The following is a 27,176-nucleotide window of genomic DNA, read 5'->3' as shown; positions in this document are numbered from 1 at the left end:
ATCATAGATTATATTATTTCGGGTGACCATCAAAGTAGGACTCATGGAGTGAACCCAGAGTGGTGGAACAGATTGCAGTGTTTGCAATGTGTTACCAGTGACTTTACAGTCTCATTAACTTCGCAGCTAGCAACAATAATTAGCCGATAAACAACTGACATTAGCTTACTTACTGTTCTTTGTGCAACTTCAGATGTTGAACTAAGTTTGAAGTTGTTGCCTCTCCGTCAGTGATCTAATCTTGGACACACTGCAAATCATTTTTTGTTGACCACCTCATAGTTTTTGTACCCGAACAACTAGTGGTGCAACGGATCACAAAAGTCACGGACCGGATTGTTAAAAAAAATAATAATAATGAAATCAGATAAATAGAACTTTGTCTTATCTTTATCTTGAATGATTGAATGAATATCTATTGGTCTAAGTCAAGGTTTAGTCACAATTTTGACATAAATAGACCGCTATTGCACGCAGAACTATTAGGGGGCTTTTCTGTGCCACCAGTGTATAATAATATAAATGAAATCATATTTCATGAAATATTGATAGATGTGACGGATGATTGGACTTAGTATTGCACTAAACCTTTAGCCGCAGCCATAAACTTTAAATCACTCGCCAGTGAATTGACAAAGATGGAGTTAACCCAATCTAGTTCCCAGTGATTCAATTTGCCTTTGCCACCATTTGCATTTGCCTTACCTTCAACAACTGGCTAGGTGACCCTTGGAATTTTGGGAAAATTCATACCCGTAGCCAATTTCACTTTGGGAATTGCCATTTTGTCTTCTTTTCAGGGGCATTTCAAATACTATTTTATCATTATGGTGTCCCTTAGTGTGTAGTATTTGATACCAAACTTTTAATTACATATACGAGAAGGGTGAGGGATGCTAAATTGCGAATAATGTTGTTCCGTTCGTCATTTAATGTGAGCAGAGATTGGGATGGTGGAATGGCCGGTGTACGCCCTCAAAATTAGTACAGTAGCACCACACAGTTTTTAGCAAATTCATAGTCCAAAGTAAGTTTCATTTTGGATGATGAAATGTAGGCACAAGTACACCCATAATAAGTCTTAATTAAAAGACATGCACAAAAAGACACAGGACCATCTGCCATTTTGCACATTTCCAGAGGTCATAAACAAACTTGTCCTTGATATTGTTTGACTGTGGCCGAATTTGAACCAGACAGATGGACAACCTTGAATTTCATCATTGCATGTGCGAAGAACATGACATGCAGACTTGACTCTAAAATTTGCCTTAGTAGCATCTGAAAACGAATTTTTCAGAAATTTAAAATTTGGAAAATTCATACCCTAAAGCCAGTCCCTTGAAATTTGGTAAGCATTTTTATCTTAAGTCAACCCACAAAATATGACTTAAAAAAGACACAGGAAGTCTGGCATTTTTGTTTGAAGCGGCCATTTTAGGTTAAGTTGGACATTTCCCGAGGTCCTTTGAAAGCAAACTTGTTCTCAAGACTTGAGACATGCAATAAATGTGGGTTTTCGATAGTGTGTGGACAGAGGATGAGAGAGGTATTTGATGACTCAGCTCAAACACCACACTTGAGTTAAGGCTGCGAAAAGTGATGAATGCATTCTGACACACCTGAAACAGATGGGAGATGCACCAGACTAATTTAAAGGAAATCTGAGCGCCAGGAGAGTTATTGAGTCTCTTCAGTGAGGGACCTTCATCACACACAAGACGTTACAGTGACCTTGTGGAGTTGAGCTATTACAGTTTTGTGTTAAATGGAGAACCATCAAACACGGTTACATGATCCAGATTCCAGCAATGACCATTTTTATTTATTTTGCAGTTTAGTATCAGTCATCTGTCCCATGTACAAGATTTAAATATTGTTCAATTGAACAAACTTGGTAAAACACGTTTTTCTTATTAATAACGGGCAAAAGGTCTCTAACATGGTGAGTTCAAAATGGTCGCCTTTCTGTGGGTCTTCAGATGTGGCTTTTTTATGGTCTACCCTTGATAGACAATCATGTGTACCAAATTCCATGCAATTACACTGGCTTTGAGGGCTGAATTGCTACCAAGCCAATATTTGTAGTTCAGTTATTCTTATTACTCAGAGTAATTCAGAGTTATTCACCTGTTTTTAATTTACCATTGGTCTGGCTTCCTGATGTGTGTTTTTCGTTGTGTACATTCAGTGCTGGACAGGAGCCTGGTGGCCAGCTGCAAGGACTCCGTAGGTTGGATGTTCTCAAAGCTGGACACCAACGGCGACCTGTACCTGGATCAGGCCGAGCTAGCCGCCATTAACCTGGACAAGTACGAGATCTGCATCCGTCCCTTCTTCAACTCGTGCGACTCCTACAAGGACGGCAAGGTGTCCACGGCCGAGTGGTGTCTGTGCTTCTGGAGAGAGAGTGAGTGGAACGTTTTCACCCGTTACCCCCTCCACCGTAACTGCCATGCTTTCTAACATCAAGGCCGCCCTCGGGACAGAAAAAAAAAAGGAGGGTCACCTCTTGACTACGTAGTTTCCGCGTGTCTGTCACCATTTATCTCCTCCCGATATCTCTCCCTCCTATTCCCCAGAGGGTTGAAATGTCTACCGCCAGGCAAGGAGAACATTGCTGCTGCTTGTTGACAGCCTCGTTTTCCCTCAGCTCACGAGTCGTGATATAGCCCATCAGCCGAGCTGAATCTCGGTCCCGAACTTCCCGGCATTTCAGTGCAAGTGAAACAGAACTTGCAGAGGAAGATTATTATTGCTGCAAAGTTAAGAAAAAAAATCCACAATTCAGATATTCTATATTGATAAACCACTTGAATAGTCTATAGTCCCTTGGATTCTTTAACCCAGTCACATCGTCTGGTCACTTGTTGCTAGGCAGGATTCATTCAAACTGCTGTTTTACAAGAACAACGTAAATTCACAAGAACACATTTTCAAGAATGGTTCAATGAGAATCACATTGTATTATAATAAAAATGAAAAAACAAATAGTTGTGAAAATAAAATGGCAATGGTACAAGAAAAAAAATCTTAACTTTACAGGAATAAAGCTTTAAGCAGGAAAAAATCATTTAGTTACACAAATAAAGATACAATTCTACATTATACATAAATACAACAACAACAAGAAGATTCAGAGATTAAAAATTTAATATTACAAGAAATAATCGTACTTTTATGAGAATAAAGTTGTAATATTACAAGAAGAAAATACAATTTTAATATTGCAAGAAACAAGTCATAACTTAATTAGAATAAAGTTGTATAAAAATAATTTACAAGCATAACTATACTTGCGTTGTGGGGACTGTTGAGGATTTTGTCAAGTTATATTTGAGTGTAAATTTTACAAACACAGAAATATTAGATCAAAGATCCCTTCCTTCCTAAAATTTCCAAACGAATGACTAGTCTATGGGCAGCACAGATCGTGGTCGTGTTTAGAACAGGGGTGGGCCTCGAGGGCTGGAGTCCTGCAGGTTTTGGATGTTTTCCTTTTCCAACACAGCTGATATATGATCAGCTCATCAGCAAGCTCTGCATAAGTTTGATAACGATTCTGCTGATTGGAATCAGCTGCGTTGGAGCAGGGAAACATCCAAAACCTGCAGGACTCCGGCCCTTGAGAACAGAATTTGCCCACCACTGGTTTTGAATGTCTGCCTCGAAGTTCTAATAAGGACATGTCCTATGGAAAATGGATAATGACTCCTCTGTATTCATCATATATGTGTGTATATATATATATATATATATATATATATATATATATATATATATATATATATATATATATATATATATATATATATATATATATATATATATATATATATATATAAAATACACACACACACACATTGCTGCTCAATAGTTCATGAACCCTGCAGGCATGGTCAAATTTTTTTGCATAAAATATTAAAATTATTTAGTCATACCCCAAACTACAATGCTGACATTGAAAATAATGGACTTGAACAAAATGAATGATAATATTGTCATTCATTCTTGAACAAAAGTTGTTGATTTAAGAAAAACTCAGATTTTATGGGTGCAAAAGTCTGTGAACATCTCACTTAATCAAACATTGCACCTCCTTTTGCAATGAGAACTTAATCCAAACACTTTCTTTAGTGACTTTTCAGTCTTTCACATCTACTTTGGCCGATTTTTGCCACTCTTCCTTGCAAAATGCAGCCAATTGAGAGAGGTTGGATGGGCGTCTAGCATAAACTGCCCGCTTCAGGTCCCGCCACAGTATTTTGAAAGGATTTAAGTCAGGATTTTAACTGGGCACATCCAGAACATGAATCTTGTTGTTCTTCAGATATTCCTTGGTTGTTGGTTGCTTCACTGTAGGGTGAAGTTTCTTTTGCTGGTATGCAGTGCTGAATTTTCACCAAACATGGCGTTTTTTTTTTTGTTTTTGTTTTTTGATGACTGTTTTAGTTGTGACCAAACGTGACCAAGTTCAATTTTGGACTCATCTGTCCACAGAAGGGACTTCCAAAAAGCTTCAGTGTTGTCAGGTACTCGCTGACAAAGTTGAGATGGGCAGCTTTGATCTTTTTTTGTGAGCAAAGGCTTCTACTACCTAGCAAGCCTTCCATGAAAGCCTTGTCGATTGACTTTTCTTCTGATTGTTGAAGCATGCACATGTATCCCAGATGCAGCAAAAGAGGTCTGCAAATCCCTCGATGTGATGCACAGGTTGGCTTTCACCTGAATTATCATTTGTCTTGTGGGTCTAGCTGATATTTTTAAAAGGTCTTCCACTTCTAGGCAGGATTGTTGTCATTTTCAGTGTTCTCCAGTTGCAGATGATCTGCTTCACAGTGGAATGATGAAGCAAACCTTTTTTTTAGATGACTTTATAGCTTTCCCCAGACAGATGTGCTGTCACTACCCACTTCCTGAGGTCCCCTGAGATTTCTCTTCCTCTCAGCATGGCTGCCTGTATGGGTTCACCTGGGTAAGACTAAAGTGATGTAATTTTGTCTCTGTTTCAGTCAGCAATGCACAATTTCTTTGCTAAACCTCTCATTTCAGGGGTTAGTTTGGCTACCAATTTGTCCTACCTGATCCTACTTGACTGCTTGTTTTAAGCAATGCAGCTCAGGGTTCACTTACTTTTGCACCTACATTAATTGACCAAAAACTCTTTTTAAGTTTTGACTACACAATTGATAACAAAAAATAATAATAATAAATAAATAAAGAACAATGCATTGAAATGCTAAACCTACACCTGTTATTTCATATAAAAATGTAATGGTTCAGATTGAACAACATAATCAGGTTGAAACAATTGGAAAATCCAAATTGCTCAAGAGGTTCACAAACTTTTGAGCAGCACTGTATATATACAGTAAAACATTAGGGGCAAACAGTGCCATCTGATGGGACACTGCCTTTAAAGCACTGTTAAGTCAGTGCCTTGAACCAGTCACCATCCTGAAAACTGTATTGTGCCAATTCACAGCAATGTTATCTCAAGACAAGTTTGGTTTATGCTCCTCATATGCATGGAATCAAAGTCAAATTTTTCATGAATCTTCTCACGTTTCACTCCATCAGAGCCTCCCTGCTTGGCCGAGCTGGAGAGGATCCAAGTTTTAGATGGCGGCAAAAGAAAGTTTGGTAGGTATTCTCGTAAGAATTATTTGAATCCTATTTGGATCCCTCCTTATTGGATCAGGATTTGACTCAAACAGATCCCTAACAGGAGGCGGGGATTAGGTCATGGTTGGGTTTATGGATTAGAATTTGATACAGACAGACTGCAAGGAAAAACAGGCCAAAGTGTGTGTGTAAATATGTGCCTAAGTGGCTAAATGAATGTGTGTGTATATTTGGACTCATGCACACTGCAGATTTTGGCTGGCTGACTAGGCTCTGAGTCAGGACTCTGCAAGGACATAGAGGGCAGAGCGCCAGCCTGACTTTCAGATGCGCCTTTAAAATACTGCGGGGATGTTTTCATTTTGCGCCATCTTATTTGTATTCTGCGCAGATTTGTTACATTGTTGTTCCAAAATGTAATTGATGTAATTGGTCAAGCAAATCCAGCTTCATCACTATGCCAGAATACATCCAATAGAAATGGCAATAAACACACGTTAATGTTAGCTTAGCTTGTTTGAGAAAAGGACTTGTGAGCTGGACTGTTAGAAATTTCAAGTCATGAGGTGAGGGGCTTTGTCTGTCGAACTTTGTAACTTTCAAGTTTAAGTGCGCCACCATTTTGTGAAAACCTATGATCTAGTGCAGTGCACAAATCGGTGGTGATGGATTATTGGCCATTGAAAACGAACGCCGAATCAGAATTGTCCCATTGGAGTCAGAATGTGTCATAGCCTCGCTGTTTGCCGGCGTCAGCTAACACCATCTTAGCAACAGCAATATCTGGTTGGCTAACGCCATGCTAGCAACAAACACAAATTTGGACAGACCTGAGAGATGAACTAGCTTGGCACATGCTAGGATGAGGCTAGTTGCAATGTAGATGGATTTAAAATGGGACAAAAAGACAAAAAAATAGATAATTTATTCTGCTTTTGACCAGGGTGCCGTACGGTGTGGGATCATGGAGGTTAAAGCTATTTTAAACTAAAAAGATGAACCTGTCCGTGTGCTGATGCGCTGCGTCATGCTGGCGTAGGCCTGCCTACATTCCGATACATTAAATACAATTAATACAAATGACTTAAGGGAAGGCAACCCAAAAATATTTTTGGGACAATAATATGTTCTATGCAGCCCCACTAGTCTAAATACGGTATTCTAGTTAATGTTGCGTTAGTGGAATACAAATTAAGCAGCACAATCCAGCAGTTTCTTTCAATATAAGAAGGCGGCCATTTTGCCACTTGCGGTTGCGTGAAAATTACATCAAAGTTGCTCAGGTCTCAGGTAACAACCAATCATAGCTCAGCTTCAGAAAACAGGTGAGATGTGATTGGTCGTTGTCTGAGCCCTGAGCAACTGTGATGTCATCTTCAGTCGACAGCAAGTGACAAAATGGCCGCCTCCTGAGATGGAAAAAAACGGCAAGATTTTGCTTCATAACTCATATTCCACAAATGTAATATTAATCACAATGTCATGTTTAGACTAGTGAGGTCACATATAACATATTATTGTCAAGAAATTTTAAGCTTGACTTCCACTTTAAGTAAATATGGCTTTGTAAACATACAGTATGATCAAGATAAATCGCTATACAAGTGCACTCCATTTAACCATTTTGATCAAATTGATTTTTTTGTTTGTTGGCTTAACAGTACTCGATTCAGTCATTTGGTGGGCTAATGTCAATATAAAATCAGCGAATGCAGATCTTTGGTGCGAGTCCGAGCTCTACAGTATTAAGGTCCAAAGATTTGTTGAGAATAATGAGCCAGGACTTCTTGTGAGAAATTTCAGGTCACATGTGAGGGACTTGGCCTGTGCATGGAACAGGGTAACTTTCAAGCTTAATAACCCCTCCACCACTTACAACACTTACTACAACTACTTCCAGCAGATACTTTTAAACAATATTTGTGTGAGAGCTTTCAAATCATGCGTGTAGAGTTTGGACTGTCTAACCTTGTAACTTTGAAGCTTAATAAGTTGCAGTTTCTCCATCTGGTGAAAATCCATGGTCCAAAGAGTTTTTGTAGAGGATATCGAGCTGGACTTGTGTATGAGGGGCTTGGCGCACACACACATCTTCCCAAAATGTTCCACCATGCTGATTTTATATATTCATCACCACCATGTTCCGTAAACAAAATTGATATTCATGGCTTATGGAACTGGTTGCAACATATGCTGCATGCATGATACTGGGAGTCAAGTGCAGTGAAGCATGACGCAAGCCTGCTCTATGCTCACCCTTGCGCGCGCGTGTGTGTGTGTATGTAAAAATTTGTGCGTTTGTGTGTGGGTGTGCATATTTGCCAGGTCGCTTCATCCCAAACTGTGATGAGGATGGCTTCTACAGGAAGCTGCAGTGTGACAGGGGAGAGTGCTGGTGCGTGGACCAGTACGGCGGCGAGGTAGCCGGGTCGAGGATTCGTGGAAAACCAGATTGCGGTGAGCTTTTTGCCCCCGTAAATCCACTTAGATGTTCCCCCACCCCCACCGCATCCTTTTGGATTAACCCCCTTCCTGCAATCCATCCTGCACAAGGTATCTTTTATGTCAAGTGACTTTCCCCTCGCTGCAAAGAGCACATTCATGCGTCAGACGGTCATTTGCATTCCAAAGCGTGTCTTGTCACTGCGAGAAAAGTCTTTTCAAGATAAATGAGGGCTGCTCAGACAGAACCGTCTCCCGATAAGAACTGTTCCTGCGACAGGGCTTAGGAAATAACTCTTAAATCAGCACAAAGTCAAACTCCTGCCCTTATTTCGCCATTGTTTCTGCTTCCATTCCACTATGTCTCATTAGGAAAGTGTGCACTTGTTCAAAGTTAACTGAAGGACAATGCTGCAGATGTAAGACTAGAATATTTACACACACACACACACGCACGCACGCACGCACGCACGCACGCACACACACACACACACACACACACACACACACACACACACACACACACTCATTTTTTTTCAAATCTGCTGAAATCTAATAATGTTCACACAACTGTAATTGTATTTTAGGAAATATATAATGTAATATTTTTGTATTATTCCGCATTTTCTGTTAGGCAGAGTATTTAATTTAAATTTAAACACCCCAAAATATTGTTCGTATAAAACCTAAAATTGTCATTGTATAGCATCAACTGTATACAATTAAAGCATAATTAGGTAGGTTACAAATAGAAACACATTAGTACAATACAGCGTACAACCACAATAATTTCTTTAGTGAAATTAATATTTCTCAGGGCATTATTTTCTTTAAGGCAGAATCTTTGAAACAGCTCTTGGACCTGATTATAATGTGTTGGTGTGTGTAATGCATCAAATGTGTCCTTGAGTGTCAAGAAAGGCGCCTATAAATGTAATGTATTATTATTATTAAATGTATAGTAATATTACGGTATAGTGGTACCTTGACTTGTTGAGAAATAAACTGTTCTGCTTTAATTGCTATATTTTTACTTACCCATTGAGTGCTATTTTTCGCCTTCCTTTAATGGACAGACGTCTGTAGTTTAGAAATTATTTTAACACTTTTGGCTGCTGTTACAGCCTTTATTGACTCCTTTGGCTTCAGTATAGGACATATCACAACTAGCATGCTGGTATTTTTGGCCATATCCGCAAAGCACTTATCTTATTCATAGTTTTCTATCATTTCAAGCATTAAATCAATGAACATCATTCGTTTCTTCTCAGCAGTCATTTATAGCGCTGATGGTCAATTACTTTTTTTTCTCTTTCTCTCCCCGTACGTAGATGATGAAGCTGCGTATTCGGGCGACTTTGGCAGCGGCGTGGGTTGGGAGGACGAGGAAGAGAAAGGCGGCGAAGAGACCGCTGAGGAGGCAGAGGAAGAAGAGGGCGAGGCGGGAGAGGCGGATGACGAGGGTTACATCTGGTAAAGGGTCGAGCGTTTGTCCTTGCAGCCTCTCCTTTTCCAACGGCATCTCCATGTTCCAAACACACAAACAACGGAGGAAACTCCCAAGGTGGATATTGAAAGGGGAACATATCACTAGCAGTAATTGTGGGGTGTGCAGTCAAAAGGCTTGTCCCTCATATTTGTGAATCTATGTTATATTCTCTTGTACGTACGTTTTATTTTCTAGGAGATTTTGAGCAGCTTTCAGGTAGTTTAAAATGGCCAACCATCTCTTGTTGCTTTCATTAGATTAGAAACATTTTGTCTTGTTTTTTTTAAGTGGAAACTATACAGAGGACAACATTGACTTTGACTTTACCGTCCTCATCTCATGTGCTTCAGCTCTCATGTGACAGTAGTGCTGTCTCATTCTTAACGCGTCACTCCGCAGCTTGTAAATAACGTCAAGTCACGTTGTGTACCAGAAACCGAGGTCGCCGACATGCACTCCGCCGAGGGCTTCTCTTTGCTTAGGCGACAAGTATACATCGCATCGTCGTGTGGGTCGGTCGTTGTGTTTAATAAAAAAATTAATTTAAAAAAAAGGAAATGATAAGCATTCAATAAACGTGAGTGTGTGTGGCCACAGCTGGCCACCGTACATTGGAGTCTTTGTGTGAATTATCTTGTGTGGTGTACATATTCCCTTCATGCTGCTCGTCGCTACCAAGGTAAAAAGAAAAAAAATGTTTTAAAGGTAAGAAATAAAAGTTGCGATATTACCGTGTATGTGAAATCAACTAATATTGCAAGAAAAAAGTCATATTATAAGAATAAAAATGTCTAATTTTACCAAAAAAAATCACGTAGTGTAACGATTTTTTCTGAACATGACATTTCCCGTCATTCTGTGACTTTTTGTAAAATCTAAAATTTTCTTTTACACCTATTGTTACAAAATGACAGCATCATCTTAAAATGGCAACTTCTTTTCCTAATATCACATTTGCTGCTATTATTACTGCTATCATAAAATTAGTTATTTCTATATACTTTTACTTACTTTTCCCCTGAAAATTACTTAAAAGTTTGATATCAAAACTTCATTTTCTTGAAATTACATTTTTTACCTATGACTTAACGATCCTAATTTTTTGCCCTCCTATGTTCGTTTCCTACAACTTTTAATCCTATTGTGACTTTATTCTCAGAGTTCTGACCTTTATCTTGTAATATTGTTACTTAATTATTGTAAGATTTCTCATAATTTACAACTTTATTTTTGTAAAATTATTACTTTCTCTCATATTACATTGTCATAAAATGGTGAATTTCTTTCCTCTTAATTTTACAATTCAATTATGTAAATTATTCAAGTATTCTCTTAAAATTACAACACATTTTGTTGTTTATTCTCATAATATTAAAGCTTTTCTCATCATTTGAATTATGTTATTAGGACTTTTCACTTGTACTATTATGTAATATTTTACTTCAGCAGTCATCCTCTGAATTATTAGAATTTTGTTTGTTGCTGTACTTGAGATGTTGTTTTACAAGAATAATACAACCCATCACGTCACAAAAAAACAAGCATTTTTTAATATGACAGAGTTTGCGCAGAACTGTTAGATTCTGTTTTCAATCCCTCTTAAAAAAAAATTTGGGGTGGTTTTACAGATTGAAAAATTAATTCTAAAAAAAATTTCTTTGTAAAGCAACGTCGTGAAACGTGACGCTCATGTTGCATCCCTATTCAATGTGTATGCTGACGTAAAATCTTAAATCGGAGTTATACAAGTCACACTTTTGAATCCGAAATTATCCAAAATATGTGACGCAGGGATGATTCGTGGGCGAGAACTTCAAAATGTGTTGTGCTGGGAGCAGGCGATCCCCTCTAGCAGATGTCTGAGTGTCTGTTACCCAATGGGACCAATCATTCTGTGCAACCTGTCAGCCAATTATTACTTGAGCGCTTTAATATGCTGACATGTTTCCAGCTCGGCGGTAAGGGAACGACAGGGAAAATCCAAACATATGGTTGAGCAAACAAGTTTCCAAATACTCATTTATAAGCCTACCATGACAACTGTCTAAAATTGTTGTGACAATACTGTACATAATAATACAACAAAATGTAACACACTTCTACAAATAGCTTTTATTTTTCATCACCTGATCTCTACAGGCAACGATTGAGAGGAGGCATACTCACTTTTTTTTCACAATTTAAAAAGCCTCTGTCAAACTGCATAAGTGTACCGAACAAGCCCGTTTCAGTGATCCTATCGCACAGTAAGTGCCGTTTCTGGCTCTGCGGTTTTCATCACACTTACAGTTTACTTTGTGTACCTTGTAGCCTCCACACTCTTTTTACTTGTTCATCCGCGGCGTCCAGCATGTCGAACGCCCTCACGTCCCTGAGCCGACTTAAGTGAAGAAGCGGCCCCTGCAGCACGCTCACTGGAACACAGAAGTTAAGGTGTGGGTATGTCACTTGGGAGGACAAGTCCCTCGTGTTGCTGGATACGATGCCTGCAATGACAATAACATTGTTTTGTCACTAAAGTAACAAAGTGCAAATACTTCATTATTGTATTTTTCAGGTACAGTGAACCTCTGTGAATTCTCAGTTCAGCATTTGTGGATTTTGCCTTTTTTGAATTAGTCCTCTTAAGTCACTAGTTTTGTGTTTAGGCAAAACTATTAAAAAAAAAAAATTAAAAACATCTGTACTTTCTATCTACTACATAAAATAGATTATTTCCTTTTTAATCTCCGTGGTTGATGACACAATCTAAAGATGATGTCACTAAAGAGCAGTAATCACAACCGGTTGAACTCTTCTTTGATTAAAAGTACCAACATGGAAGAACTGTAGTGTTACTTAAAGCTACTGAACACAGAAAAGTGAATTTCGAATCGATACTGCCACCTGTGGCCGAAAAATGGAACTTTTTGCATTTTCCCTTCTTTTTTGGGGGGTGGGGGGAAACTTTTATTGAGACAATCAGAAAACTGCATTTTCCCTTCTTCACATACACAACACGCACATGACGTCACATCCACAGACAGAGGTCGGGAAATTCAAACCCAAATCCTGTCTGAAAAGTATTGGCCAGAGGCCTGCAGGAGTTCCCATTATGAACACAGAAGGTGTTACTCTACTAATTAAAAAATATTTCAGTCATAAATGGTCATATTGTAAAGTTATTTTAGGGCAAATTGTTACAAAGTGCAGCTTTAAGTACAGAGTGCACTTTTGCAGTTTTCTAGTCACAAGTTTCTTACCAAGCAGCTCTCCCGTGGACGCTCGAACAACAGCGCCCCCACTGGCCCCTGCCTGAACTGCGCAGGTGGTCTGAAGCATGATGGGACGGCGGTGTTGACTAATGGTTTTCGACAGGACGCCGCAGGTCAGCGACGGGCCACACCAGCGACCAAGCCCGCCATAACCCACCACCAACAAAGATTCACCTGTGGGTAAACACAGCAATATTAATTATTCATTATACAGGGGGATACACTTCATAGCTATTTATTGAAATCTCAACAGTAAATCAAACGCATTAAGCAGTCATGTCGGAGCTGATGTGGGCTACAGCTGCCCCCAGACACTCACGCAGACTGCCACAAAGCCCCGCCTCTTTAAGCATATGCAGACACGACAATGTGTACAATATTTTCTATACATTTTGTGCTTGTCATTTATTGGGGTGTTTTAAGCTATGTTTACAATGTGTTTAAAAGTGTGTTTTATGGAGTTTAAAGCATGTGAGAGGGTTACAGCTATAAAAAAAAAAAGTTTTGGTCACTCTATAATCACAGATTTGTGGGTAGGTCTGGAACGTATCCCCTGTAATGATTAAGCGTTAATACAGTGTATTAACAACATAACAATATGATTTGGGATGCAAAGGTTTACAAGATTGACGTGAACAATAACTCCACATTGTCATTTGCCACACAATTGTCTATGTGTGACACCTTGCACATTGCGCTAGTGACCTGTGTTGAACTCGTGTGCCATTTGAGGGACGACGACGTCCACAATTAATTCTCTGGACCGCACCACAGCGATGTCATAGGGCGATGACTCCTCAGTGGAGAAGAGGACGTCGCCGACAGTGTCCATGACTCTGTAGCACATGCAGACATTGACCATTAAAAATTCAGTTTTATTTTCTCCCAACATATTCTTGACACTATTCACAATTTCAACTAATCGCGTTTTTTCTGTGGAATCTATTAGTAGTTATTTACACAAAATGTTTGTGCTCTTTAGACTAAATTCCCTAAAATGCAAAAAAAATGCTCCCAAAGCCCTGTCTAAAAATGTAATTGGGATTATGGAAGTACATCTGTAACTAGACCTTGAGTCAGGTGCATAAATAATCGAACATGGACACAATTCTCATCATTTTTGGCTCTGAACCCTCGACTTTTTATATTCTCCTTCTAAATGGGATAATGAGGGAATAACACACCTGGCCATGGAGCGGCTGAAGAGCCAACTGTCCCATTACATTCAAAGTGTTGTAATTTCCACACCATTTGTCTGATTTGGATGTAAATACCATGAAATTAAAGCTGAAAGTCTGCAGCTAAAGCACATTCTGTTCCATAGTGGTGGTGTTAGAGCCAAAAAGATGACGATTGTGTGAATGTCCCTTTAAAAAAAAAAATCACAAATATGCTGTTAACACTGTATTTATAAAAGTAATTACAGTATAAATATTTTGGGATGTGTCATTTAGGTTTTAATGAGAGGCTTTAATAGTGTGCACCTGTCTCCGTGGTGGAACTTGAGGGCGACCGTGAACTTCCCATTCACGACATGTCGGCAAGTTAGAACAAGTTCAGAGGTCACAAGGACCCCCGATCCCCACTGCTGCCCGCTGTCCACCAAGCACACATTCGGGTATTGACGTGCATTGGACTTTTTGGTCGCTATGACTTCTGCGGGGTGAAGACAGATATCTTGGAGTGGGTTCGGAATTTCATCGCATTGGACAACGTTCGATAGGATTGAGTGGACAGAACAGACGAGCGTGAGTCCGATCCACTCGTTGGCCTTCCAGCCAAACGGCGACACTATCACACCAACCAGGTGCAGTGAGTCATCTTCCATCGCAAACAACCCGCCGCCCTCCGTGCCTGGCAAGCAGCGGGCATCTGTGAGGATGATGGTGTTGCCCTCGCCCGCCAGGTTGCTGATGATACCCCTGCTCACAGTGCCATTGAAGAGGTCTGAGCAAAGGGAACCAAACGGTGAGCCGCAGGCAACGACAGGGGAACCTTTCTGAAGAGATGAGCTCTTCCGCCAGGAGACAGCACCCGGATGTGGCACGTCCACATTGAGGACAGCAAACCAGCTGAGGTATTCAGTATCTCGGATCAGGTCGTCATCCTCGTCGCCATGGAAACGCCACTGGTCAGCTTTATGGAAAAGTGCCTGGAAAGTATTTTTGAACTCCATGCAGTTGACCAGCATCAGCAACTTAGCTTCATGCTCATGTGTCCTGTGGCTTCTGCTAGACGGACAAACTTCACTCACTCCACATGCATTAGCCTCCACGTCAGTCCGAGAAGCAAAGCTGACACCTATTTTAAGGTTGTCGCTGAAATTGTGACGTAACAGGACGCGACGTTCACTAAAATAAGTGGACTTTTTGTCTGTAATGAAACGAAAAAACGGCAGTCCGGTGCATATCGCCAATCCGTTGCTAGGATGGATGACAACAGCGCTAAAGCTTACAGGCGCACGGGCAGTAAAAGCCTCCGTCAAGGTAACGACATAGCAGCACATCTCAACGTCTTGTACCTCCATAATGCTAGCTGAGTTGATGAACTTTGCCTATGTTGGCGCTCAACAATGTTTAACTACTGAAAGACACGTTGAAATGTAACGTATAAATATACACACGCTTGTGGCGACACAACCATGATACCGAAATGTATAAACAGACTCGTCATGACCAATTTGAACCCGAACGGTTTAAAATGCAAGTGGTTTTGGGACTTCACCGCTTGAGTACTTCCTGGTCTCAGACTCGCGGGAAGTGACGACATTAACTTTTTGATTGTGATTGGCTAGAGAGAGAGAGAGAGAGTCGATGGGCGTTAAGTGCGTTTTCTAAATAAATAAATAAAATAGAGCAGACAAACATGAGCTATTTGGATTACATGTATTTGCTGTAATATACTTATATATATTCAAAATATGTCTTTTTTGCTACAAAGTACAATACAACAATATGATCGTATGAATTTTTTTTATTGCTAGAATTTTCTTTAAAACTAAAAAAAAGAAAGAAAAGTTTAACATTTGAATAAAAAGAAGCAAGACGTTTGTAGAAAGTGTTTATTCTGACCCAGCTCCAATAAAAATTTGACCCATCTTTTGTAACAGCTTCAGAGCTAACTTGACCTCTATGATGTAAATATATAAATAATTGTTATGTACAAATAATATTGAAAAACATATCGATTACTTTCACACATATATTGTTATACCCTGCTTTCAAGCACCACCCTGGAAGTACTCTCATATCACTGCATGTGGTGAGCAGCTACTGATCACAAAGTACTTCAGCCTTGTCCACATCATATATACCACCATTATCATAAACTTCAACTATATAACACTGTGCTGTCATTGTGAATCTCACAGAAAAAAATTCAAGCACTTTGCACTTTTAGTGGTAAACCCTGTTTTCAAAAATAGCCCCCCAAAAAACTCCCATCCAATTTCAAGTGAGTGATTGGATACACAATTCAACATGTGCTTCAGTGGCACCAGTGTGTGTCTTAACACGGTCCGCAAAACTTTAAACAAACCGACCTTCACTGTAAGTCAACACCAACCGCTAAAAATAATCAGCGGGTCAGAAGCTGACACGCTGTCGTAGACACTTTCTCTATGGCACCCAGAGATTAAAAAAAATACACAGCATAAGGATCCTTGGCGACAACACTTAATAAGTGATCTTTGACTTGCTGTGGTATGATGTTCTTCTAGCAAAGAATATTGCATTCCCAGCTGGCAAGGTCAAAATTATAAAGGTATGTAGATACAATATTTCTCTGATTGCAGGTAGTGTTGTTTTGTAAATCAGTATTGTATTTATGGGATCCATTTGCATGAAATCAGTCAATGTATTGGGACAGCCAGCGGAATCCTTCTCCATATCCTTGTCTCTTCAGCACGCTGCACATGAAAATCTCCATTGGCCTCAAATTAAGCTCCTTCAGTGACACTTTGCCCTAAAAGAGAAACACAAGCTTCTTTTATAAAAGCAGAAAGGACTTTATAGCATCTTCTTTGTCAATGGCATTTATGTGTGACGTAAAAAAAAGACTGAAGTAAAAAGTATCAGCTGTGATGTGGCTACAGGAGAAAAGAAGAAAAAATGTAATGCCATATTAATGCTAAATGCTATTATATACATGATAGTGATAGTCCGCTGCCAGGTTGGCATTGCAAATGAGAATATTTCTTAATTGCCATAACTAGATAAATAAAGGTCAAGTAAAATAAAAATAAAAAATAATTTTTGCTCAATGTTCATGTCATGTGTTGGTCACCTTTCCAGTCGTGTGACCATGCAGACCGAACGTCCCTCGGAGTGCATCCTCACTGATGGCCTCCGGGCGATCGATTTTGTTTCCCAGTATAAGAACCGGCACGTTTGAGATGGTGTCATCTGTCAAAAGCGCCTGAACAAAGAAGAGGAGTCACGTAATAGGAATATATGATGTAAAGGCAAAGAAAGGTAAGGTTCAAACTCACATCCAGCTCTACTTTAGCTTCAGTTAATCGCTCACGATCAGCACAGTCCACCATGTAGACGATACCATTTATGGCTGGGAGGTAGTTTTTCCAGATGCGTCGTGCTAAGACAGATTTAAAAAAAATATATATATATTTTTTTTTTCATTACAATTAAAAACGTATGTTGTCCAAAGTTGCCAGTTCTTTTCCTTACCTTGTGTGTGACCGCCCAGGTCAAATGTGGTAAAAGTCATTCCAGCGATGGTCAGCTCTTCAGATGCTGAGGACAGACAGGAAAAAGTGACATGAGTTGATTGGAAAGAATGGATGGATGATAGATGGATAGATGTGTGGATAGAATATATAAAGTAATGTATGATAGATGAAAAGATGGAGGGATGATAGATGAAGGATGGAGAGATGGGTGGATGTTGGCTAGGGTGAAAGATAAATTGATGCATAGATAGAATGACTAGATGGATGGACTAATGGATGGATGATGATAGATAAATAGGTAGGTAGGTACTTGGGTGCAGTGTGGGTACATGCTGGCCCAGCCTGTCATCTCTGAGCATGTGCAGTAGTGTCGTTTTGCCAGCATTGTCCAATCCGAGGAACACCAACTTGCCAGACTTCTTATACAGTCCTGCACAGTCATAATAAATTGTTTAAGTTCGGAAACATGTGTTTTATGATCACTGACTTGTATGAAATATACAGTGGAACCTCCAAGTTTAAACACCTTTAAATGTCGTGAGTATGAAATGTTGATTTTTGTTCCTTATTTAAATCGTACAACTTCAGGTTTTTGCTTATTCTTTGGCTTTTTCTATTGTTTCGTGGAAGGGCCATCAGAGAAGGAGAACGGTGATGGAAAATGTGGGTAAGCAATAGGAATATTAGAAAATGACTTAAAACAACCTGCCTTTTTAGCCATTGTTTTATGATAGAAAGCAACAGAATAGATTACTTCACTTTCCATTATATCCAATTGGGAAAATTGCCCTTAATTCGAACAAACGGGAAGCTGACATTACAAATTGTCTTCAAAATCTCTTCCACTGTATAGAATGGCATTCTTAACAATAATACGCAATTTATACATTACCTAATAATTGCAAGACACCATTGAAGCCTCTGTAGATCCAGTTAAAAATAAAAGACATGATGCTGGACTGCCTGTAATTCAGATAAGCATAAATTAAACACATAACGTGAAAAAAAAGAGCTTCAATTACTCAACTATTGCTGATTGTATTGCTTAATCTCCGTAGGCTGCTTTCTTCTTGAGCTTTAATAATACTGCTGGTATGCGTAAGCTATAATAAGAAGGAAGAAATACTTTTTTCAATGTACTGATCATTATTATTGTTAGTCTTTTTTGTAATTTATTTTTCATTTCATGTACATCACTTTATTAGAGCTGTGATTCTTGTTAAAGGTCTCTATAAATAGTTATGTTGAGTTATGAATTAATTCAGCATCTGAAAGCAAAAACATTCAGTTTTTGTTAGTTTTCCTTCCCAGACAGACACACGCTGATCATCCCCGGACTATTTTTATTATGACAAGTTGTGGCAAGGACACTTCATCTGATCTCCACAAGTCTCCCTTTCACACTCTCACACACTTTACACGTACACACGAACACGTACACGCACGCACACACACGCACACACACACACCTGTCACTCTGTATGCAACTCGATGGGCTTAATGCACTGCATATGAGGCCTCCTTTGAGCAAAATGTCACTACATGAACCAGTTTTGTTTCAAATTTCGCCAAAGTCCACATAGCTTAGGACGCCCATATGATTACAGTAATCATGAAATTATTTTCATATTAAAGCGCTTTCATGGTGGATTTTCATGTGCAGTGACAAATTGATCAACAGAAGTAGTTTTCTATTAATATTTCGCGATGACAGCCAGCTTTAGGTAATCGCAAGAGGACAGATGTACTAAACGTTTAGCTGGCCCAAAGTAAACAATAATGCTGTAACCTTTTAAGTAAACAAGCGAGCAGAAAAGTCTAGAAAGATAAACCACAGTTCGAGTCGGGTCGTAAAATAGGACACGATTATTGTAACTCGAGCTAGCAAGTGAAAGTTAATCAATAACTACTTACCTTGTTTCGACTTGTTTATGATCCCACTGTCCGCCTGTCCCGTCAGCTGTAAAGCACTACGCAAGTTTGACACTAAACCGGAAGTACGTCATCGCACTAGCCTGTTTGCTAACTCACATCGTTAACAGCCTTGATTAAAAATATAGGAATGTATTCTCTAAATATAAAGGTTTGTTTACGATATAGAAGTCCGCTATTATTTTTGATGTATTTTCCATATTCAAACAACAAAATACTATCAAAAAACATTAAGGCATATATTAAATGCGGCTAGCAATAATATTCACAGTTTGGAGTGCTAGAATGGTAAACTCGTATGATACAACAATTACTAGTATTTTTTTCTTTGATTTTTCTTTTATTCTAGTGATGTAATAAAAGCAAAGATTGCTATGTGTAATTGTATGAAAATGGTTTTGGCTTATATTAATTAAAATAACAGCACCAATTAATACATGTAAAAATGTGTTGCCCTGAAATTAGTTTCAATTGTCTGTCTCCTGCATCACACCGATTGCAGCACATAAAACTGTATTTTTCTTAACTTATTGATGCACGCAAAAATATTAGAAAATGATAAAACACACTTAAAGTGAATGTATTTTTAATATTGAACACTGGGTGGCGTGTGTGTAAAAAACAAAACAAAAAAACATTCCCACTTCATTAATAATATACATAGGGATAGCTTTATTAAAGCAGTTCAGTGTATCTTACATGGCACACATTAATAGGTGTCGTACCTGTGTCAGTTTTAAACCTACACCTTATGTGTAGGAAAAGCTTTTGATAAATAAGGGAAGAATTAAATGCTATTTTATTCCTTATCACTATACTCTCTAGACACATCTCTATAACGAAGACAGACACCTTACAAAAACCTGCAATGTCTCATTCTGTTGTTGCAAAAGTTCCTATCATCTTCAAATAAGTCTATGACAGATGAAACGTCCGCCTTCTTCTCCCATTTGTCCATTAGTAGTAAAACCATTTATCAACTGTAAATAGAAGAAACAGCAGATTAAAATCACACAGTCAGTCGGAAAATTCAATGAAGTATACCCAAACTTTGTTATCAATATGCTACCTGATGATGGGGTAGGCTCCTCCTTTTCACAAGGGCATGCCTGTAAATGCAGAAAAAAGAATCTGATGATAATATGGACACAATAATGCAATTTCTACCATAAATGTTTTACTTACATCACCGACAGCGGCTTTAGCCTCAGCCACCGAGCAGCATAAAGGACTGTCACTGGATGAGATGCATGTGTTTTTGCTGTATTTTACAAGAAAAAAAATTAACAAGAGCAGCCGGGATGTTTATAAATACTATACAACAATTTATCTACCAGTTCAGTTCACCACCATCGGCCTGTTGGCAAATCAGAGCTTTCCAGAAGTTGTGAGTGCTCTTGATGACATCAATGGCAAAGTCCTGAAAATAACTCACAGTAAATCATTTAGTCACTAATGCAGTTAAACACAACCCCAAAATATATAATTACTATATTTTTATTGTAGGTAAAATTTTAATAAAATTAAAAAGCCCCCCCTCCTCCCAAAAGGAAAAACTAACTTTTTTATTTTATTTTTTATTTTTTAATGGTACTCATTTAAAAACTCTAAGCCCCATTCATGTATTTACAACTTATTTTGGTACTTTTTTCCCCATTTCATAAATGTGTATAGCTACTGTACGCCCTATTTCCTTATAGTGAATTCATTTAGTTATTCAACGACAGATCGGGGGATGCATAAACAGAAGGTCCTCTGTTTACAACAAAGTTCCATTCCTCCGGGTGCAATGCAACCCAAATGTGTATACAAGTCAGAAAGTGCTGTAGTTGATCCCTAACCTACTCTAACATAGTTGTCAAGTCATAACTTGTTAACTTTTCTAGAAGCCTGCTTAAGCTGCACAACTAAAGACTAATGATAAGTGTTTAAAAAAACAAAAACAAGACCTTGTCCTTGAACTCTTCATTGAAAGCGAATGTGTTCTCTGGCTTCCCGTCAGGTACTTTATACCTCTTGAACCAGTCGACTGTGGACTGCAGATATCCAGGCTTCAACCTCTGAACATCACTGATGTCTGAAGAGGGGGAGAAACAAGGTCAAAATGCAGGAAAAAGAGGATATAAGTCAATAGCGAGTAATGGTTACCGTTGAACTCTTCAGCTTCAGGGTCCTCAACGTTGATTGCAATTACTTTCCAGTCAGTCTCGCCCTCGTCGATCATAGCCAGGACCCCGAGCACCTTCACTTTGATCACCTCACCACGGGAACACACCTGACCGGCACGTGTACGGACTTGTCAATGTGACGCAAACAGTCAACAGTGGCTAAAAATAGACCTTTAATTGTACATACCTTGGAGCCGATTTCACAGACGTCAATGGGGTCGTTGTCCCCATGGCAGCCGGTGTCTTTGTCTTTGTGCTTTGGATCTTCCCACGTCTAAAACAACATGAGAAAAATCAACACAATTTGCTGAAAAATTATGTGTATAGAGAAAATGCGCTGACCTGTGGAATGGCTCCATAGTTCCATATGTAGCCTTTATGCGGGAAAACATTAGCGACGTAGCGCAGCTTGCCCTTCTTCACGTCTTGTTTTATTGGGTTCAAGAGGTCCTTTGTGGCGATCTGCAAAGACAATAGCAAAGATGTTAGTGCTCAATTTGTTCACTATCAAACCATTCGAACTACAATGATGCCACGATTAATAATTTGCAGTTTCATAATACTGTATACAAAATAAACATTGAATAAACTAAAACATCCGCCAAACACAAGGAAAGAGAGACACTTGTTGGAACTAAATCCATACTAATGTTGACTTTTTTTTGTTTTGTTATGTGACATCTGCCACAATGGTTATTAAATGCTAGACTAACTTGCAAATTTGCAATATTCAATTATCCCAGTAACTTCCTGTAAAATGTCCATAAATTCTCTACGGAATGTGTATTTTTTTTAGATTTCTTTAATGATTTTTAAATGCCCCTTTATGACTTATGTTTACATATATGCCAGTGGTTACTGCTTAGTAGAACACCTGCCTCACGATTACAACCTTAATTCATTACAACGTAAAACCAGAATGGTTACATTTCTTACCTCCATCTTTGCATTTGTCCATCTTGGTACTTCCACCACCATGTGAAAGATGTTCTGAAGAGACAGAAATTCAATATGTTAATTTACTTTCTGTCCTTGTTACTTTTTTTATACACAGTTTTACTACTGTAATGACATTTACACACTCTTACAGCCAGCCACAGGAGATATCAAGGCTCGATAGACTATGGCCTCACTCGTTCTGGAAAACATTACGTAATTCAAAGGGTTGCCAACTCAGCATGAGAGCGTTTTAACATTAAAATGTGACTTTAAAAGGGCATATTAGAGAAAATTGACTCAGTGATTGCTTGTATGCAAATAGTTGGGTGAAGTGCCCAACTTCATTACATTCGTAGATTTCTGTCTATTTCTGAATATGAAACCTGCCCTTCTGAATTTTGCAAAATGTGATGTCACAACATAATAACCAACCCCACACCAAGAATCATAAAGATCCGCCATTTTCAAACCATGCTTTCTAAGGCTGAGTTTAAAATATCGATATCGGATCGATATTCCATTTCATAGTCCAATATTGATTCATAAAACCATGAACTTTATACTTAATATCCAAAAAGGTTAGAAGAGTTGTATTGATTTTTGTTAGATGCACTGATTAGCGTTAGCTTCTGATAAGCAGCAAATACTGGATTGTTCGGTAAAGTTGACGACATGATGGGGTGAGTCATATTTGGCTGTATGCGCCAAATGCACCTGCATACTAAATAGATGTGTATGATTCGGTATCTTGGAGTTGAAGTACTGGCTCCGTGAGGGAAAATAATCCGCCCGCTCTTTTAAACTTCGGGCTCAACATGCAGCCACTACCTAGCTCCACTTTAAGTTGTCATTGTAACAAAAGCCAATCAGCAATGTCCGGGCCACGGTGGCCAGTGTCTCACTTGCATGAGAAAGGACCACCCCCCTCAAAACTGCCTACTTTCAGCAAGACGAGAGAAGGTATATTTAAGCCCTATTATTCTTGATCCATGGTTGTTGTTTTTTTTTGGGGGGGGGGGGCATAACCACACGACAGACACGTTAAGACACTTGTATGTCTTTGTCATAAATGCATAATGTCTCCTGTGGAATGTGACTTAACAAGATAGGTGTTACTGTACCTGTGCCTCATTGGCATATATTGGTATGTCATGGAATGGCGAGATATACTTCCCCTCGGAATTCTCTGCAAGACAATGGGAGTAGGAAAATGTATTGTTGTATTTACAGAAAATAGTTTGTTCAAAGCACTGCTTTACAGCTTTATAGCACTAGACCGTTGAGACGAACATATCGCAAAAAAAACATATATTCACTGGGGAATTAGACTTGACTAGCCAATGCATTCTCCTAGCGTCCTGTAATCAGAGGGTGTTGCCCCACCAGTAAATGTTATGCTTCCCAACTTGATGACGTGTGGAACCACCCTGGAAGATTTCCCCACGCGATTGCTACACAAATTACGATTTAAAACCCCCAGATTAGAAGCTTTCTACTCGAGTTGTCGTTAACCCGACAAACCGGTTTAATGCAACCGAGTATGCAAATGTAATATAGGCCAAAAACAATGAGAATATCGTGAAAAGGAATGCACAACTAGGGAAACTTTCACCAATATGACATCTTACGGCGACATTCAATGAATAGTGACACGCGGGAGGTTACCGCGAGCTCTTAAAGAGAACGACAAACATTGAATTCTCCAAACATTAAATAAAGATAATAAATCAATGTCCGCTGTACTCACTGAAGAACAAGCGGTAGCTCAAGGAGTTGGGAATGCCCCTCTCTTCCGCAGTGAAGCTCATGATTAAGTGCAGGTTTGTCTCACTCGGATGAGGGATGGCGGCGGAAAGAGGAGTCAGTCGAGGCAGTGGACAGGACGGGAGGGCAGGCGGAAGAGCAACACGCATGCGTACACCGTGGATGAGACGTTCAGGGAATATCGGAGAATCCCAAATTGGTTGAAAAGAACCGCAAAATACAGTACTCAGAAATTGAGGGTCCGCTCTCGGCAAACACAGGTCGCAAAGTACTTACACTTTGTACCTAGGTAGGAATACAGATACGTGTTTAAAAAAAAAAAACTCGTAAAATTAGAAGTACATATACTGTTTCAGAAAGGAAAACAACATACAAACCCAATTCCAAAAAAGTTGGGACACTATACAAATTGTGAATAAAAACTGAATGCAATTATGTGTAAGTCCCGAATTTTAATATTTTATTGAGAATAGAACATAGACAACAGATCAAAAGTCTAAACTGAGAAAATGTATAATTTTAAGGGAAAACTATGTTGATTTTAAATTCCATGATGTCAACAAATCTCAAAAAAGTTGGGACAAGGCCATTTTCACCACTGTGAGGCATCCCTATGGAGGTAAATTTGGTGCAAAACTAACTTGTGCAAAAAATTTGTACCTGTAGAAAAAAGTCTAAATTTGTATCTGTAAAAGTCGTGATTTGTATCTGTAAAAAAAATGTGTGCCTGTAAAAAAAAAAATTGTGTCTGTAAAAGAAATTTGTACCTGTAAAAAAAAAATGTGTATGTGTAAAACAAATTTGTATCTGTAAAAACAAATTTGTACCTGTAAAAGTCATGATTTGTATCTGTACAAAAAAAAATTTGTACCTGTACAAAAACTATAAATTTGTATCTGTAAAAGTTGTGATTTGTACCTGTAGAAATGACAACTTGTAGTCAAAGAAGTCGCCACTAGGAGTCACAAGTGGGTTTTCTGCTGCTGTTCAGTGACGTGACGTGAGTTTTGCCCCATTTGTCGCGCTACAAATGGAGCAAAACTAATTTGTACTTGTAGAGCGCCGTGATTTGTACTCGTAGAAGAAGAGGGCGGGCTCTGGAGGATTTGGGCGGGCTAAAGCTCAACCTCATTGGTTGAGCGAACGACCGTGGGTTGAACTCAAATGACGCCCATAAATCCGCAATTCCAAACAGAGTAGCCACACTAGTTTACGCGTCATTTTGGAAGAAGAGGACGTCCCAGGCGTGAAAATTTCAACATGGTTCAATATACGAACACCGTGTGGAACAGCTTAAACGTTGGTTGACATGCAGAGCACTCCAAGTGGGCAGAAAGAAAGAAGTTTTAGTATGAAGGTAAGATTTATTGTACGAACATAGCTCGTAATCCGGTGCTAGCTAGCTAGCTCATCTCATGTTGTCACGAAAACTGAACACATTGAAGTCACGATTTGTATTTCAAGATTTGAAGCCTACCAGTGTAAACATACGATCAATAGCTTGTACCTGTAAAAAAAAAAAAGTGGACAGTACTCAGCTACTTGTATTTGACTAACATTATATTCAAGCATCTGTACTCTTACTATCATAATAAAATGAAAACAAAAGTGCGAGTGGATCTTTAAGCCGCTACAGGTATTTTAACCTCAACCCTTTACCGTCTGTATTTAATCAATTAATTTCAAATATTACAATTTATTGATAAATGTCAGTATTTTTGCAATGTATGCTTTGCAAACAGTTAAAATAAAAGGCTCTTACACTTTTAAATATACACATTTGCTTTCAACACTGAAGCCAAATAAAAATAATGCAAATGGGAATGTGTATAAACAATGTCTGTGTCTATCAGTATTACCACTATTTCTGATATTAAGATGTGACAAAATCTTTGTTTTTTTTCTGGCTAACAAGATAAAGCTAAACATTTAACTGATTACGTATAATGTCAGTGGCTGTGTTTTGATGACACAGCTAGGAAGCTATGATTATTTTTTATTGTATTAATATGCTGACCCAATCATTCTATTCGCACAGATGCCAGCATGCAGTCAATCAAAGCTACTTCTTGATCAATCGCTAGACGGTGGCACATGGTGTGACATCAAACCTGCTTCAAAGTGGCTGTGAAGTCCAACAAATGAGAATCCTTGATACACTGGTTACGGTTCTGAGATAATTTCACTGCAAACACCTTTGGGAAAGTGAAGAAATTATGCTTTCTAAATGTCTTCCAATTTTGAGTTTGAAATGTTGCAGGAGTACAATTTAATCCATATTGAGAGTTATTTGAAATAGTCAGATCAAATAACAACATGTATCATTCAATAAACAAGATTGTGCATCATTTGAAATGTTTTATTTGATGTCCAGAAGAGCCGTTTCTGCATCCATCCAAGACGAGAACAGTATTCTTCTCACAAACAGAACAAAAGTTATTGATGGAGCTGTATGAGGAATTCAAGACTCACCAAAAAAGGCAATACTGCTGCTATCACTAAGACGAGGGAAATATGATTGGCAAAAAAAAAAGAAAAAAGCAGACCGACTAAATATATAAGTTATAATTGTTTCATGTTAGATGTGTATTTCACATTAATCGTGTTATTAATTATTGATTTAATGTAAAGCACCTCGAATTTACCTACATATTCATTCTTCACTGTTACATCTCAACAGTAGCCAAAAGCGATCATGGCAGCAAGTCGGCAAGTAGCCTATAACAATATATATATATAAAAAATAAGACTAAATAGGTGTTGCCCATTATTGTAGCCACCAGAAAAAAAGACTGACCACTGCCACAGGTAGATCTGCAAAATAATTTTCCATAATCCAGTTTTTTTTTTTCCTTTTTTTTTTTTTTCCTTTTTTT

The 27,176-nt window shown here is 38.6% G+C and overlaps 4 protein-coding genes and 1 long non-coding RNA gene across 5 annotated transcripts in view; 2 read left to right on the top strand and 3 right to left on the bottom strand.

Moving 5' to 3' along the window:
• The window catches only part of spock2 (SPARC (osteonectin), cwcv and kazal like domains proteoglycan 2), a 37,396-nt gene extending 27,231 nt beyond the window's left edge, over positions 1-10,165 (top strand). The window contains exons 10-13 of the mRNA XM_086093513.1: positions 2,192-2,410; positions 5,581-5,643; positions 7,951-8,082; positions 9,399-10,165. Of these exons, the coding sequence (XP_085949639.1) occupies positions 2,192-2,410; positions 5,581-5,643; positions 7,951-8,082; positions 9,399-9,544 (560 nt within the window). The 3' untranslated portion in view covers positions 9,545-10,165. The remainder of the gene's footprint in view (positions 1-2,191; positions 2,411-5,580; positions 5,644-7,950; positions 8,083-9,398) is intronic.
• Positions 10,166-11,220: 1,055 nt separating this feature from the next.
• tysnd1 (trypsin like peroxisomal matrix peptidase 1) lies at positions 11,221-15,554 on the bottom strand. Its single transcript, XM_086093345.1, has 4 exons — positions 14,295-15,554; positions 13,516-13,646; positions 12,799-12,984; positions 11,221-12,042 (listed from the first exon to the last, which is right to left on the bottom strand). Exons 1-4 carry the CDS (start codon positions 15,335-15,337, stop codon positions 11,840-11,842), a joined length of 1,563 nt encoding a protein of 520 aa, XP_085949471.1. The 5' UTR covers positions 15,338-15,554; the 3' UTR covers positions 11,221-11,839.
• A 303-nt stretch (positions 15,555-15,857) lies between these two features.
• Positions 15,858-19,507, bottom strand: sar1ab (secretion associated, Ras related GTPase 1Ab). The gene is made up of 7 exons (XM_086093069.1): positions 19,412-19,507; positions 18,390-18,460; positions 17,808-17,927; positions 17,496-17,561; positions 17,300-17,403; positions 17,095-17,226; positions 15,858-16,773 (listed from the first exon to the last, which is right to left on the bottom strand). Exons 2-7 carry the CDS (start codon positions 18,445-18,447, stop codon positions 16,657-16,659), a joined length of 597 nt encoding a protein of 198 aa, XP_085949195.1. The 5' UTR covers positions 18,448-18,460; positions 19,412-19,507; the 3' UTR covers positions 15,858-16,656.
• Positions 19,508-20,077: 570 nt separating this feature from the next.
• On the bottom strand, positions 20,078-24,434 carry ppa1b (inorganic pyrophosphatase 1b). Its single transcript, XM_086093754.1, has 11 exons — positions 24,284-24,434; positions 23,658-23,722; positions 22,534-22,587; positions 21,940-22,059; positions 21,785-21,871; positions 21,578-21,704; positions 21,379-21,506; positions 20,764-20,849; positions 20,615-20,690; positions 20,499-20,538; positions 20,078-20,409 (listed from the first exon to the last, which is right to left on the bottom strand). The coding sequence occupies exons 1-11, from the start codon at positions 24,342-24,344 to the stop codon at positions 20,387-20,389; spliced, it is 867 nt and encodes a 288-aa protein (XP_085949880.1). The 5' UTR covers positions 24,345-24,434; the 3' UTR covers positions 20,078-20,386.
• An 872-nt stretch (positions 24,435-25,306) lies between these two features.
• Positions 25,307-26,648, top strand: LOC147164136 (uncharacterized). Its single transcript, XR_015096941.1, has 2 exons — positions 25,307-25,657; positions 26,339-26,648. It is a non-coding gene; the product is annotated as an uncharacterized LOC147164136 (long non-coding RNA).
• The last annotated feature ends 528 nt before the right edge of the window (positions 26,649-27,176 follow it).

The sequence above is a fragment of the Leptonotus elevatus genome, chromosome 13 (assembly GCF_054856555.1).
Source record: "Leptonotus elevatus isolate MCC_2025b chromosome 13, RoL_Lele_1.0, whole genome shotgun sequence".
Taxonomy (NCBI): domain Eukaryota; kingdom Metazoa; phylum Chordata; class Actinopteri; order Syngnathiformes; family Syngnathidae; genus Leptonotus; species Leptonotus elevatus.
Note: the sequence above shows the minus strand (reverse complement) of the source record. Positions and strands in the feature narration are given on the sequence as shown.

Excerpts from the sequence above, each read along its gene's own strand:
- tysnd1 (XM_086093345.1), bottom strand. The coding sequence starts at position 15,337 with ATGGAGGTACAAGACGTTGAGATGTGCTGCTATGTCGTTACCTTGACG. Across the intron at positions 13,647-14,294 it reads AAGTTCCACCACGGAGACAG|AGTCATGGACACTGTCGGCG; the intron begins GTGCACACTATT and ends CATGTGCTACAG. Across the intron at positions 12,043-12,798 it reads GTCCACGGGAGAGCTGCTTG|GCATCGTATCCAGCAACACG; the intron begins GTAAGAAACTTG and ends TTGTCATTGCAG.
- sar1ab (XM_086093069.1), bottom strand. The coding sequence starts at position 18,447 with ATGTCTTTTATTTTTAACTGGATCTACAGAGGCTTCAATGGTGTCTTG. Across the intron at positions 17,562-17,807 it reads TGTACCCACACTGCACCCAA|CATCTGAAGAGCTGACCATC; the intron begins GTACCTACCTAC and ends GTCTGTCCTCAG. Across the intron at positions 16,774-17,094 it reads ATGGTCACACGACTGGAAAG|GGCAAAGTGTCACTGAAGGA; the intron begins GTGACCAACACA and ends TTTCTCTTTTAG.
- ppa1b (XM_086093754.1), bottom strand. The coding sequence starts at position 24,344 with ATGAGCTTCACTGCGGAAGAGAGGGGCATTCCCAACTCCTTGAGCTAC. Across the intron at positions 22,060-22,533 it reads GGACAAATGCAAAGATGGAG|ATCGCCACAAAGGACCTCTT; the intron begins GTAAGAAATGTA and ends TTGTCTTTGCAG. Across the intron at positions 20,850-21,378 it reads ATGAAGAGTTCAAGGACAAG|GACTTTGCCATTGATGTCAT; the intron begins GTCTTGTTTTTG and ends AGTTATTTTCAG.